Source organism: Benincasa hispida, chromosome 11, assembly GCF_009727055.1.
Source record: "Benincasa hispida cultivar B227 chromosome 11, ASM972705v1, whole genome shotgun sequence".
Classification (NCBI taxonomy): Eukaryota; Viridiplantae; Streptophyta; class Magnoliopsida; order Cucurbitales; family Cucurbitaceae; genus Benincasa; species Benincasa hispida.
In genome coordinates, this window is record NC_052359.1 from 480,153 (window position 1) to 497,066 (window position 16,914).

At 28.5% G+C, this 16,914-nt stretch overlaps 1 protein-coding gene across 1 annotated transcript; it reads left to right on the forward strand.

Annotated features, from left to right (window-relative positions):
* Positions 1-14,841: 14,841 nt before the first annotated feature.
* Positions 14,842-15,761, forward strand: LOC120091238. The gene has a single exon (XM_039049177.1). It carries the CDS (start codon positions 14,952-14,954, stop codon positions 15,633-15,635), a length of 684 nt encoding a protein of 227 aa, XP_038905105.1. The 5' UTR covers positions 14,842-14,951; the 3' UTR covers positions 15,636-15,761.
* Positions 15,762-16,914: the final 1,153 nt, after the last annotated feature.

Sequence of the window (16,914 nt, forward strand, 5' to 3'; positions counted from 1 at the left end):
TTCTTCTCGAATAGGCTCTCTACGTCTAGGAGCTGGTGGAGAAACAATAGGTATATCGTACATATAATGTATCTCCTCCATATAGCTCTGGTTGTCACTACATATAGCAAGAACCTGGTTTGGATCATTCGCAACAACATCGAATCTACTATTGTTCAATCTCTGTGAATTATAAAACAATTAGATGATATTTAAAATAAATTTAAATTAAAAATAATCAGATAATATTCATTTATCTACCAGATGACCCACAACTGCTCCTAGACGAGTAACATAACGTCTTGTGATATTATTATACCATTTGATGTAGTTTTGAGTGACATCCCTGTCAAACTGCTCAATAGAAACCCCCATTTCAATAAACCTTGCACGATAGTGTCATCGCACTACCAAATGTGCAACTTTTTCGGACCAATCTCCAATTCTTAAGTCAATGTCATGCAGTAGGGTTTCAGTATTACAAGGTGATGGGACATCCTACTGAAAACTGAATTGTCTCATCACCCTGTCAGGAAGATGCCACTCACCAATGTGAAAACATATGAGAGGACTTATCGTCCGCTATATGTTTTGACAATTTGTACTGAAATTGGGCAAAGTGTACATAACAAGTTTGTAAGGCTCCCAAATAATTTCAAAACACAAAATATTATATTGAAAAATATTAAAGACAAATACAATAAAAATATGTATAAAATAATCAATTTGGTTCAGTATTAATGTACATAATTAGGTTGAAGCAGATCAAACATGTATCTATACTAGCTGACTACATGTGTGGTTGTCCCAGTCACACAAAATTAATCTCTCCATCTAAATTTTTAAATTGATAATTTAGATTCTAAATTAACTAGATCAATCATATAAAAATTAAATTGAATTAAAATAACATATCGAGAACCGTAGGCTCGTCTAGCTAACTGAGCATCATTTACATATTGTAGCTGTGGAGCCATTGTTGGAAACTGCTCCCAAGCCCATAATTGCAAAAGTATCAGAGGCCCAGCTATGTCGCGAACTTCAGGTTTGTTGCCTTGCACAGTTATCTATACAACCATGTCAAACATGCTCCACCCCAAGAATACCGTCTCGCATCATAGAGGTTAGCTAAAAGTAGCAAAAACATCAAGTGAACAAAATGACTTTATTCATCGAAAAACAGATTTCCACCCATCATTTGTAGTATATATGCTCGCGCATATCTCATGACGGTTGCCTCGTCTGGATCATCGATGAGCTCATGGAATTGTGGCCCTAACTATATCAGACTTAACCTCGATCCTTTAATTTTATCAACAGGTGGGGTCATACCAAGGTACATTGACAGATTTGTAACCAATCATCATATATCGCTCCGAAGATTGGCTCACCGTCAACAGGTAACATGATAAATCTATTAAATATTAAAAAAAAAAACATTAGTAATAAATAAAAAGTAAACTCACAAATTCAATAGCGGATTTACTTTTCTCCCTCAAAGTGACAATGGTCCTTATTTTCTTTGTTATTTGTTATCCGGCAACAAAAACTACGAAAAAATAAAATATTATGAGAATATGGATCTATAACTTATTTTTAATTTTTTTTAAGAAATATTAGGAATTTTGTTGAGTGAATGTTACCTCTTTGTTGTTCTTTGTTTCCCAAACAGCAACAAAGACTATAAAAAGAATATAATAATATGAGAATAGGAACAAAATTTGCAATTAATTTTAAAAAAATTGAAATTTTGTACATTCACAATTTGATGGACAAATGTGGGCAAAAAGAAGATTTAGAACCAGAAAGAGAATGATTTTTTATAAGTTTTTAAAAGAGAAGATAAACCGGCAGAGAGCAAAATTTTTTAGAAGTTTTCGAAGGAGAAGTGAAGGAAATCAAATACGAGGATTTCCATGAGTAGCGGAAGGGATCATTCCAAATTTCATTCGAATTGAACACAAACAAATACATGTAACTGAAAACTAACAGGTCATGCACAACAAGAAATTACAACATGCTAACTGATGATACAAGGGATAAAGGATGCATACCTTTGAAGAACCATTCCTCAAGACTCTCTTGATCAACTCCAATCATCCAAGAACAACACAATCGATTGCAACGATCGGTACACAGCACGAACACAAAGAACACAACCTCCACGAAGCCAATCGAGTCCAACTCAATTCACGAACAGGGTAAGGACACCACCACAATAGTTATCTTGGTATTCTCGGTGTGAGAATCCAAGAGTTGTGGGCTCTATATGATCTTGGCTTGAGGAAGAGACTAGAGGTCTACGAGTAGACGATTGAGAAAGTGGGAGATGATACATTGTCTATCATATAGACGATGTGCTCAATCGTGTAGCAAACGGTGGCCTATCGTATAGACTTAGCCACTCAATCGTTTAACTATGATCAGCTGAGTGACTATCGTATAGTCAAAGGTAAGCGATCGTTTAGTCTCTGAACAACTATTGCTTAATGAAACTCTTTCACTCGATAGTTTATCCGTGAGTAACTTTCCGAATGAACTAACTTCTAATTTTAGGAAAACCATTTTCCTTTTATCTCACGGTTACCATAAAATTAATCGGTTATTAGAGAAAAAGAAATTAATTATCATATAATTAATATATTGTAAATGAATATGATAACCAACTTACCATATTATATTTATAACTTATAGTTTTAATATTTCATCTCATGAAAAATACAAACCATAGTTCTTTTTCTATTTTATGGTACTTAATGTAAATCATATTTACATTAATTCCTTCACATGATGTATCTCATATATCACACCAATTATATCATATATAATTGAATTTCCTCTTGTTAATTTGAACATTTCAAACTAACCCCAATAACTGAATCTCAACTTGAATCCATTCAGCTACCAAGGGGACTATATGGACCTGTAGATTGAAGCTCCAACAGCACATGAATAACTGGCTAAACTCTTTAGTCACAGGATCTACCATCCGTTAACTACCGGACACTCCACTAAAGACCAACAGCTGCACTTTTCTCACTACAGATATATTTTTGTGTTCATATTAACCAATCAACAGTGCGATAACCCTTCACAGATCGCTTGTAAGTATACCTGGACCAATTTACTATTTTACCCGTATAGTTACATCTAACTCCTTAAGTATCACTGATTCCTCTAATGAACAATATGTCATAGTTCTACTATGAATGGTTCCTCTCTTCCAAAGAGAGGATGTGACCACTATGTTCAAGACTCGGAATCAGCCCTTAAGGGAGCAATCTATCTACTTACTCCTGCTTCGAGGAAGGAGTGAATTCTGTCTTGTGTAACTGAGTTCCCAGCTCCTCAATCAAACAAATCCCCAAAAAAGTAGGCTTGTTGAGTTGGCAATCTGGCCACTCTTACCCATACTAATCAAGGGACCGCCCTCATAGGCAGGAGTTCCCAAAACACTCAAGATTAAGGTCATGTCACCTATGGTCGTTTTAATGAGATGTAAGTCTCAATTATCAACAACGTTATATAAAGAGACGAATCGTCTCATGGTCCAGTCTTATACAAACTCTTTGTATAGGATACCCCCGCTCACACGTCTCCACATGAATAGTCAGAATTAGACCATCTGTAGTAGTTTAAAATACTTGTAAACCTCTACAAAGCGGGCCGTATCCATAGTGTCATCAGGATAAAGTATCCCTCCTATATCAGGTTATTACTTAAGGCATGATTCACTTGTATATCTCATATACATGCTTAAGTTTACAAACAATAACCACGGATCTTTGTTTATTGGATATGAGTAAATGCAAATAAAATAACTCTTATTTTATTAATAACAATGTGTACAAAGTTTACAAGCTACGAAACTTCGAGAGAATTAGGACACCAATCCCAACAATCTCCTAGTTGTCCCAATGCTTCAGGAGACTAATGTACAATACATGAAAAAACAAGTACAATATACAATAAACTAGGGCATACTTTATACCCCAATATCAGAAGATGGGCAGTTCGAAAAAGGCAGAGAGCAACCGACAGAGAGCAATGAAGAAGGCAGAAGGCAGAGGGAAATTGTGATTTGAGAAGATGAATGGGGGTTTAAAAGGTTGTAGGTCGTGTTTTGAAAACTCGACCCACAGATTAATATGCATGGCATAGCGATGGGAATTAAAGATGGAATAAAGGCGAGCATTGGGAAGATTAAGAGCACTAACGCCGTCTGATGGATGGGACGATTCAGCTACAGAAAGCTGAAGATTGTCGAGGGTTCAACCCTCGACATGTGCTTTTATTAGGTCGAGGGTTAAACCCTCGACTTGTTCTTTAATGATTTTTAGGTCGAGAGTTCAACCCTCAACATAATATTTTAAACTTTTTTCTCACCTCGAAATCTTCAAAATAACCACAAATGTCTAAATACTTTAAAAACAACCCTATTTCATTAAATAATTTTTCAAGACACAATATTTAAATAAAACATCCGTTTCTTAGGACCATGTCTAACTTAGTGGTAATAATTGACAATATATACCAAAAAAAAAGGGAGGATTTGATCACCTTGAACGCTGCTCACAAATTTTCCCTTTTCCAATATGTTTTAATATTTTAAATATTAATTCACTCATATAATTCCTATCTTCATTTTTTTTTAAATTAAGTCTTTTTCACTCAAAATTCTTATCATGATTTCAAAAGTTGAATTCTAAACTAAATTTCAAAAATAAAAACAAATTTTTAAAAAATATTTTTTAATTTTAGATAATTTGATTTGATATTTAAAAATATTGATAGGAAATAGATAATAAAGTAAGTTTAACTTTCAAAAACTAAAATTAAAAAATCGAATAGTAATTACCAAACAGGACCTTGGTTTTCTTTTCTAATTTGAATATAAGACTAACTTTTAACATGTCACAAATATTATTTGTGGCATCATTATAGAATTTATCACTAATAATTATTTGTTAGGATTTATTTTTTTGTTGTGTTACTATACATCAACATTTAGCAATATGATTTTGCTGCATCATTAAAAAGATTATTACTAGAAGTGATTTTTTTTTTTTTTTTTTGTAATATCATGAGTTGACATATTGAAAAGATTAGTCGTAGTGAAAGAATGGAAAAAACATGACATTTTTGTACATTTTATGAGACATTTTCTTATCAATTGTGTACTTTGTATTTGACATTTTATCTAACATGTGTTGTTTGACATATAGTTTAAGAAAATTATGTCCCAAGACTCTAGATCAGTGAGATCATAAGTATTTGGGGTATGGTAGGCTAAATAATACCCAATGATTTCTATTATTTTTAGCTAATTCTTAATTTTGTTTTTAATCTTTTAATCTTTTCAATTAATTTACCTTTAATTTAGTAGTCCAAGTATGTCATTAGAAAAATTGTTAACATAAAATTTATTAAATAATTGTTTTATCAAACTCGTCTATCACTCCAGATCATATACCTTAGATAAAACTTTGATAGAGAAATCTTCATATAAAAAGTATTATCTAAAATTTATTATTCTTTCTTTTTGAGATGTAAAATTATGTATTAAATTCAGATAATCTAAGTTCATTAATATATCATTTTCAATGGATAATATAGCCAATCTATTCCATCTTTCTTGTGACATAGTTGACCTTAAATAAGATTTAATTAATTTTAATTTTAAACAGCTTCTTTCAACTAAGCAACCATTACTGGTATTATTAATAATATTATATAAGCAATATATGCAATTAGAAAAATATTTACCTTTTTTATATAATTTAATATTTTAGTAGGACAATCAATTTCATTTTGCAAGACTTCTTGTAATATTTTTAATTCAAAAAATAAATATAAACCGTTAATGTCGGAAAATGTATCATGTTTTAATGTATATTCAAGATTAAGACAATATCTTTTCAAATTATAATCATCTAATAACTTAAAAAAATTTCATATCAAATAAGAAGTTAAAGATATTTTCGTATATTTGAAATTGTTAAATCTATTTTTAAGTGAAGAAATTGTTTGATCTATAATATAGTAAAAGTAATCAATTCTAAAAGAATCTTAGGTGACTGTGTTTTTTTAATGTTAACGTTTTCTTCAGATTTTTTTTTCTTTGAATCATTTTTTTCCTCGAAATATTAATTGTATTTTCATATCATTTACAGTTTTTTTTATGTGAATTCATTTTCTCTATATTTTTCTAAAAATGCAATTAAACATTTCAAGTGATCTAAAGCAACATCAACATGCATAGTTTTATGTTGTAGACTTTACTCACATAATTTACACCAAATAAGATATCATACCATATAGTCATGCCTAACAAGAATTCAGAATTTTCAAATTCATAAGTAGCTAAACAATTAGTTTCACTTTTCACTTTAGAATCTTCAGTTTATCCTAATTTTAATAAAGCGTCCCTTATTTGAGGTGTTTGAAATCTTATTACTTTAACACTTCCAATTCGACTTTCCCATCGTGTTTGTGACAAGAGTTTGATAGTCAAGTTGCTTTTAGACAATGAAAATAAATAATAAATATATTGCACAATTCCAAAAAATGTCATTAGCTCTATGACATGAGCTAATCATGTCAGAAAGTACTAGATTGAGATTATAACAACCACAAGGTATATAAAATGTTATAGGATTTATTTCCCGTAATTTTTTTTGTACACCTTTTTGTTTTCCTTTCATACTATATCCATTGTCATATCATTGTCCTTTTATATTCGATATATCAAGTTTAAGATCCTTAATTGTGTTTATAAGCACATCAAACAAGTCTTTTCCAGTAGTATCTTCAACTTTTAAAAATTCTAAAAAATATTCTTCTATTTTTATTGCACTTGTTGAAATATCAACAATATAAGAGACATTTGTTCTTGATGACTTATACTAGATGTACAATCTAATATAACCGAAAAATATTTTGCTTCTTTAATTTTCCAATAATTATATATTTTCTTTATTTCAAGTCCTAATAGTTGTATGAGTTCGTTTTGTATACTATAAGATAATGATAATGAATCTCCTTATCTTGAATACAATGAACATATTCCTACATTATTGGATCAAATTCGGTAACCATTTCAATTAAATTTTAAAAAAAAATCAGACTTGATAAATTATTTTTAGCAAGATTTTTAATAACAACAATAATTTGTGTTAATACTTTATTCCAATGTTCTTTTCTTTATTAATTAATTCTTGAACATCTTTGTCAATTATTTTATTTTTTTAACAATCTAATTTGTAAATTAACTAAGCATTCATGTCATATATGTTCATTACTAGTTTCATGACTTTTAAGCCTAGGACTAAGGTTTTTCCAATCATTAACTTCTTCATTAGCTACTTGAACTGTATTAAATTTAGTACCAAATAATTTACAACAAAAATAATAAACTTTATCGCAATCCTTTGAGTAAACTAGCCAATTTCTATCATGTTTTTGCCATTAGATAACTTTTTTGTATAATGAATATTAGAAAAATGTCTAGAATTTTTATCTTTTAAAAAAATTAAATGACTCTCTCTAATGGGACATTTTTCTACCAGTAAGTCAATTAATTTAGAATCAATACTTTTCCATCTCATTATTACTACTAGTATCATCATTGTTTTCTCTTTTTTCACTTTCCTCCTCGCTCTCTAGTTTTTTCTATTCAAGTTTATTTGATTACATGCTTCATTTTCAACCACATAATTATCTACTATTTTGTTTCATCTTTCGATTTGTCTACCTATCATTTCTTCTATTACTTCATCAATATTATTACTTTTATTTCCAATAACAAATTTATCAAGAGCACCTTTTTTTTAGATTCAATTAATTTTTCTACTTTTCTTTTCTTCTTGATCTTTTTATATCCAGATTCATATTTCCAGTAGACATATTGATATTCTAAGTATGCATGTAAACAAATCTTAGATGTTAAGGTATTGAACAATCAATAATATAAAATATTTTTTTAAAAAATCAAAAATAAAAGAATTTGAACGAAAAAACCTGGAACTTTGAAACAATTGGATTAAGTTGAGAAAATGTTTTCTGTGTTAACAATTGATAATCAAACTTGGACTCATGAAATCAAAATATCGATGAAAATATAAGAGTTCAGAGAAATTTAGAAAGAGGGAGGAATTCAACTTGAAACTAATATAACCGTAATATATTTATGAGGGGAACTGGTTTTAGTTTTGAAAAAATAAATAAATAAAATATGAAAGGTCTTCAACTCTCATAGTGTAAACTTATGAATAAAAAGATAAAAGATTAATAAATTTGAAATATCGGTCCATCAAAATTGGGAGAGTTTGAACTCATTCATTATTAATTTTTTTAGTAGTTTGTATTTTCAATATTATAAGAAAATTTTTATGAAAAATAATAAATATGAGTTCTTTCTAAAATGGGGCCTTAGGTGATCGCCTCACCTGTCTATTGCTTAAACTTGCCTTGATCAATATAATCCACTATTTCTATTTAAAAAAAAAAAAAAAAAAAAACCTCGTTCCATTATTTCCACTTAAAAAAAATTAAAATAGGTCAAACCCGTCCATTTTTAAACTTAGAATCGAAATTGATATTTTAGACTACATGAATCAAAGTTGATGTTTAAAATCTCTATAGTATGATATTTAAATTCATTTCTTTGCTTTTAGATTCATTGCATAAAATGAAAATCAATATATATTTGTTTGGTGAATTTATCATTAAAAAATATTTCAAAACTTTTATATATATATATAATATATATAAGATAAATATACTAGTGCCATAACTTTCTTTTATTTTCTTTTCTTTTTTTTTTTTCTATATATGACTATTTTTAAATAAAAGAAAATGAGCCAACTTATTTACAAATATAATAAAATATCATTGTCTATCGGTGATAGATTGCAGAGTCAGTGCTATCAACATCTATCGATATCAATGATAGATGTCTATTGCAGTCTATCGCTGATATATAATGACATTTTGCTACTTTAAAATATTTTCACCATGCAGTTTTAATACCACTTAATATGTTTGTTTGTTCTATGTTTTAATTTTATTTTTTTTTAAAAAAAAACAAGCACGTAGACATAAAAATTTATTTTTAAAAAATCGAGATTTTGTTTCTAAATTAAATTTACCTTCAAAACAACTCTTTCTTTTGTTGAGTTTTTATATGCAAAATTTGTTTTTTCATATTACTCCTAGAAGTTCTTATTTAACTACTAAATAAGGCTTCATTTGATAAATATATTATGCTACTAGAAGTTCTTATTTAACTACTAGAAGTTCTTATTAAATATATTATTTAATCTTTTATTTTTAATATATGAAAATTATGCTTGTTTTCTTCAACATCTAACTTAGCCAAATCTTAAAACACAAAACACATTTTCAAGAAGATATTTTTTTAGTTTTTTTTTTAAAAAAATGAATTTATTTGGTAGAAATATAAGTAGAGAATGTATTTATAATTTTAATTTTTAAAAATGAAAAATAAAAAGATTGCCAAACAAACAAAGACAACCATTTTCAAATTTCAGTTTGTAATTTTAATATACACAACTCCATAATTCGCGCAAAATGTCTATCAATTAAATACACTAAGTGGACAATTAATTAGAAAAAGAAAAAACAAATTTATAGGTAACGTCGGAGAACAAAAACAAAACATTTGAAACTTTTAAGGACTGAGTCAACGAAAAGAAATGTGAGAATAAAAATGGAAATTGCTTGAAATTTTTTCTATTATTATTATTATTATTATTTTATGTATTAATTAGTCCTTCAATAATAATAATAAAAAAAACATTAAATACCAAAAATAAAAATATTGGTGCGAGATATGAGGGAGTTTGGTAAATGAATGCAACACCCGAACGACTCTCCGATAAGAATGACTGAATCCGACTCGGTCACGACTCGAGTCAGAGTCCGATCCGTTTTTGACGGTCAAGATTTTTACTTTGTGGGGCCTAATCCGTTTCATTCCCTTACGGTCATCTCAGTTCCCGTGCCCGTTTCTTTTTCCCTCCAACCCTAACTGTCTCTCTTCCTCCAATACGACGTAGTATCGTTAACAAATGAATCAATTTAAACGATTCGTTAAAATTTTATTTTAAATTCATTACTGTGTACTAAAAAAAATTGAAACCATTCGTGCATATTTCAAATGCATGGGATTAACAAAACCTAGAAAAAAAAATTAATTCAGTGGAAATATAGTAATAAATTAATGTTGAGCATAGCTCAATGGACATAAAATATACTTTCAAATCCTCTATTCTTAGTTGTTGTACTACAAAAAAAAATTAATCATGATTTAAATTGATTCATTTATAAAAGTTTCATTAAAATTGTGAATGGAGTTAAATCTGATTCCTAAAACTATAGGGACAAAAATGGATAATTATCAAAAAGAAAGAAAAAGGAAAAAAAAAATATAAGGCTAAAATAAAGGCGTAAAAAAAATGATTGTATGAGTCTTATTTACAAATATAGCAAAATTTTATTGTTTATCAATGATAGACTGTGCTAGACTTCATATCACGGTCTACTCCTTAGAGATAGAAGTTAATCACAGTATGATAAACAATGACATTTTTCTATACTTAAAAATATTTTCAATAGTTTTGTCATTCAAAATAACCAACCTAAAAACAGTTTTAAAAACGATATTTTGAAATTAGATTAATCACATCCAACAACAAAAGATATTGAAACCAAAATAGAATTTAAACTTGATCTTTATTGTATTTAATGGGATATATATTAATTCTACATACTAAATATATATGGTTTAGTATACACTTTTAAATGAATATAAATTATATAAACAAAAATAGAATAAGATCAAAGTAATAAGACTAAAGCTTGAACATACTATGAAAGGAAAAAAAAATTATGAGCTTGAAGACTAAACCAGAATTTGAATCCAAGAATATTTAGAATGATATATAAAGCTTTAAATCTTAATTTGTTTGTGTGCTGTATTATTTATAGTTTATAAACTTTCAATATAACAATTATTTTGGCTCTTGCAATTATATTTTCTTCTATAAATTATTTGATAGGGGAATGATACAATACAAACAATGTTTGTTTAATTTTTTTTTCCTTTTTTTTGGTCTATGACTAAATTATGAACATAGGTATATATTATTATCATTTCATTATCTTTACGCTTGATTTTTCTTTTCTTTTTTTAATATATTAGGTGGATTGGACATTCGAACCACAAATCTCGTAGCTACTAATACACTTTATATATGTCAATATAGTTATGTTATGATGGCTCACTTTACTTTATGGTAATTTATCAATCATAATTTTCAAAGAAACTTTTGAATTTCTAGTCAAATTATAAAAACAAAAATAACTCTTTGATTTTTTTGTTTTTTTCAAAACTAAACTTGGTTTTTTAAAACATTAATAGAAAGTGAACAACAAAATATACAATAAGATGAAATTAGTGTTTAAGCTAATTTTCAAAACAAAAAATCAAGAACCAAATATAAACACACAACACCTAAACTTCGTTTTGGTGTTTAAAAATTAAATCATTTTTACATGGATTATTTTCAAATAAAGGAATTGAAATTGAGCCAACTTATCTATAAATATAGCAAAATTTCACTATCTATCCGTGATAGACCGCGATAGATATCTATTCTAGTCTCTCGCAATTTAGCAATGATAAATAATGATATTTTATCATACTTGAAGATATTTTCACAAGTTTTATCATTTTAAAATAATTATCTTCTTGTATTTTAGAATTTGGCATGAATTTAAATGTTTTCTAAACATAACAAAATTATTATTGCCTTATCTGGCTATTTATCTTTTAGAATAATTTTTTTATAATCAATATTTTCTTTTTCTGTTTATTTTGTTTATCTATGGTATTGATTCTTTGTTTTTATTTTATTAGAACAAACTTATTAAATCGTTTGAAAAAAGAAACATGAGAAATATTACTGTGTCTAGCTTTGGAAGATTTGAAATATATATGCATACAAATTATTTAAGAAAATAAGTGATTAGAGGTGTGTTTGAAATACATTTTCTTGTGTTTAATTTAAAAAATAAATCATTCTAGAAAAAAAAATGTTTGGCAACTATTATTTTAATCACTTTTTTTTATCAAAAGTATTTAAATAAAAATAATTTTTTTAAAAAAAAAAATTCTCAATTTAATCCAAACGCATTTAAATGATTTTTTTCTAAAATAAAATCAATTAGCTGTTTCCAACTAATCTACTATTATATAGACATTACAATGATAATAGTAATTATAATTTTATTATGTTTATTGAAAAAAACAGAAACTAAAATGAAATAGAACCATTTAGGTGAAAGGAAACCATTAATTTTATCTCAAAAAACGAAAATAAAAGGAAACTTTTAATTGGCATAAGATATATTTGAGGGTAATTTATTCCCATAATAAAAACTTACAAGAATATATATATTAGATTTTTTAAGCTTACAATCATTTTCGCCTCTCTAAATGACCAAAAATGCACAAACATTAAAACGCTCGTCGTAAAAGGACACAAACAAAAATTAAAAGGAAAAAAAATAAAGTAAAGATGAAATATTGCATAGGGGAATGGGCTACGAAGAAAAATTAAATTAAATTACAAATTTAGGCTTCAACTTTATTGAATGTGTCTATATTAGTTTTAGAATTTTCAAAACTTTTTAATTCTTCTTTTACTGAAAAGGCACAAAAAAAAAAAAAAAAAAAAAAAAAAAAATTTTAATTTTTTCTTGGAATTTCTGATTTCAACTATTTCATAACACTATTACTTAAATATTGACGTGATATGCTTATTAAGATTCCGTAACGGCTTTTTTTTTTTTTTTTTGAAATTTTTATCTGTGAAGAAATACTTCAATATTCTTAGTTAAATTCTAAAAAAAAGAAATTATTTGTTTTTTTTTATTTATAAAATTTAACTTGATTTTTTAAAATATTTAATAACAAAACAAAGAAATTTACAGGTGGAAATAATGTTTATAAGTTTTATTTTTAAAAAATTAAAAATCAAATGATTATCAAATAACGTTTAAATAAATGAGTGATGATTCAGTGCACTACGACATAAGAGAGCAAAGTAGTTTGATAAGAAATACACAAACGAAAAAAATCGACGACATTTCATTCTTTATAATTGGTGTCGCACGTGCTATTTGTTACGTTATGTTTAATCATGTTTGTCAAGTCTAATAAAAAGGTCATAATGAAATAGTATTAATAAGATGATCAATTAAGCAAGTTCAAATTTACACGACATGAAACCTATTAACCTAAAAAGTAGTTTAGAAAGCTGCAAAAAGTCTACAAACTACACCTAACCCAAGTAAATCTCTTTTTTCTTTAGGACAATCCATAGTAAAAACAAAGAATATGTAAACTATTAGCAAGATAGAAATGATTGTGGTTAAGAAGTCACATCCTTCTTCCAAATAGGGAACAAGCCAATCTATAGGAGGTATACCAATATTGTTTAAAAAGATTGTACTAGTAGAACCAAAAACCCTTCTAAGACAAAATGGGTACAAAAAGAGTACAATAGACCAAAGAAACTCATTAAAACAAAATTGAATCTAGATTAAGTGAAGGGCTAAATAGACCCAAACTAGATCTAAGTTTGTGATTAATTTGAAGATATATCACAAGTATAATCCAATTGTAACGGGTTGTGTCTAATAAATCTACGAAACAATGATTTTTAAAAATCCTAAACTCTAAACTTTAGACCTTGAATTGGTTAGGTTTGTTATATTTAACATTTTTTAAATTTCATAAATTTGTTAAATATAAGCTCAAAAGGTCAAATTCATATAAAGCACCCCAATTGAAACTTTAACAAGCTTAAGGAAACTTAGAGACCTTATTAAATATTATTAAGTTTCAAATAATTATTAATATAAACTTGGAAATATGATCCCTTTAGTAATCATTTAATTTTTTATTTTTGAAAACTAAGCCTATAAAGACTCATTCCATCTATTACTTTATATGTTATGTTATCTACATTCTAGGAATGTTTTCAAAATCAAAACCAAAATTTGAAAACTAACAAAAAGTATAAGTTTTCAAAAACTTGTTTTTATTTTTTGAAATTAGCTAAGATATCAAATGTTTACAAATGAAATATGAAAACTATGAGTAAGAACTAAGAGAAACAAACTTTAATTTTCAAAAACAAAAAAAAAAATAAAAAACCAAAGTTGCCAAACGAAACCATAGTAAAGACTTTTCAAAGTTCAAGAAGGATTAAAAATATTGTTTGTGAGTGAATTTGAAATAGTTCAAAATCACTTTTACCATATCTAAAATCACTTTAGAAATAAAACTTTTTAATCATTTAAAATACAACACGAATTTTAATGAGATTAAAATAAAATTTGAAAAATAATTAAAAGCATGTTTCAAAATAATTTCAGACATAATAAATGCATTATCAACCATTTCAAAATTTACGAAAACACTTAACTCAACCGTAATTGACATGACCTAATTTTTTAAAGGTAGAACGTTCGATTCCCCGACTCCTTAACTATACCATAATAAAATATGCATTAACAAATTGAGCTACAGTATAACTAATCTTCTATTTTAACTCTTATTTATTTATTTTAATGTCATTAATCTACCCAATGGACGTTTTGTTAGGGGGCTCAGAGATCAAAACGGCGACGTTTTAGTTCTTAGAGCAATGAAGGAAATAAAGAAGAAGGCCAAACGGCTAACCAGATGACATGAACCAGGGTTAGTTAAAAACTAACCATAGTTAAATTGTCCCCACTAACATGTCGAAGCTTTATAAAGTTTCAGGCTATGTGAAAAAAGCCATAGCCATTTGTTTTTGCAAAGTAAGAAACAGAGAGAAACTCGAAACCCAGAGATTTCAAAAGCGACTACTCAAAATTTCATCACTCTGAAGAAGAAAATGGCGTTCTATGGTGATGAAGATGACCTATGGAAATGTCCAAAACACCCCTCCAAACGGCGGAGGATCGGAATCTGTCCTCTCTGCCTCCGTGACCGTCTCGTCACCCTCTGTCCTGATTGCGCCAACGTCCGCCCCTGTAACTGTTGCGCCACCACCACTACTACTACCACTTCTTCTTCTTCTTCGTCTTCTTCTTCTTTCTCTCGTTTCTCCTCCGCCGACCTCGGATCCGTCGGTCGTCTCTCTAATCTCATCGACGGCGAGCCGGCTTTCCGTCGCTCTCGCTCTCTTGCTGCGATTCCGTTTCTGCGATCGAGATCGCGATTTGTTGATGATGCTGTTGATGATTGTTCCTCGTCTGGTAATAGTGCTAGAGCGTCGTCGTTTTGGTCGATTTTCAGGTCGAAGAGTAAGAAGAGTCACGATGGCGGAAGAACCGAAGCGGTGGTGGAAATTGATTTCAGACGGAGAGCGAAGGAAGTAGCGGAAATTGAAGAGGCGATGAGACGGAAGTTGATGATCCGGTCGAGATCGGTTGCGGTTGCGGATTCCGGTGGGAGATTGGTCCGACCGCCGGTGAAGGCTAAGGCATGGTACTTTCCCAGTCCGATCAAAGTATTCCGGCAATCTAAGATTTCCAAATCTGTTCTCACGGAACGGTCTCCGTTACACAGAGGTTGAATTTGAATCTCTTTTTTTTTCCTCTCATTTTTCGAATTTCGAATTGAAAATCCAAATCCGAAAAAAGATATATATTAAAAAAAAACTTAGAAGCTGAAGCTGAAATTGAAGAATATTTGCACATTATTATTATGATTATTATTAATTATAATTTTCTGATTGCTTCTTGATAATTTATGGAATGAAAAGAAATGACGTATGTAATTAGTGCAAAGTGTAAATATTAAATTAATGGTGATCATTTCTGAAATTTTAGAGAAATGCGGGGCCAAAAATAGTAAAATGAATTAATACGAGGGACCAAGAATAGCAATTTTGGAGATATTGATTTTGATAAGGGAAAAGGAAAAAAAGGAAAAGAAAAGTGACAATTATTGGAGAAATTGGGATCTCAATTCTAATCTCATTCAAATCAAATGGGACATTACAATATATTTGATTTGGTGACATTTTGCCAAACTTTTTTTAAAAAAAAATATTTTAAGTAATTAGGAGAGAGTGTTTCTAAGTTTAAGAATTTTTGGGGGAGGACTTTTTAGCTACCTCATATTTCATAATAATGCAACTTATTAATTTCTTTTTGGCCCTACCCCTTTCTTAAATTTGTGGTTGCAACATGTGAACCCTCCGAGCTATCCTTTAATCTAAATTTGTGTATTTCTAAGTCTAAAGATCAAGATCGGTTGCTTTCATACTAAATTTAGGGTTTGAACTATTTCTTGTAAAAAACCAACATGGATTAACCTAATAGTAAATAGCGGCCATGACCTTAATAAAAGACTAAAAGGTTATTGGTTCAATCTATGATGGTCAATTAGAAATTTTTATTCTAGTTGAACAATTGCAAGGTTGGAGATTGAATAATTGATGGTATTTGGAATAATAATTATTATCTCAAACTTGATTCACGAGTTAGATGTGGGTGTTAAAAGGTTAATCACGAATAAAACGGTTTATTTTAATGAAAATTAATGAATGGACTTTAGGCTTTGATTGATGATTAGAGGGTTTTTTTTTTTTTTTTTTTTGGTGAGAATTTGGATGAAATAATTGATGTTCATCTTTATGTCAATAATCATATTACTGCTAGACATATGATGCCAAATGCTAAAGAAAAAAGGTTACAAATTAAAATTTCATTATTTTTCTCTCACACACAACCAGCAAATCCATTGAAGTGTATGAGGTGGCCAAACTTCAATAAAGATTCTTTTTCTCTAAACAATATTGATTCAGATTCTAATTTTACTTTAAAACTCAAACACTTCCAAAAACCACT

Coding starts and splice junctions, on each gene's coding strand:
- LOC120091238 (XM_039049177.1), top strand. CDS start 14,952: ATGGCGTTCTATGGTGATGAAGATGACCTATGGAAATGTCCAAAACAC.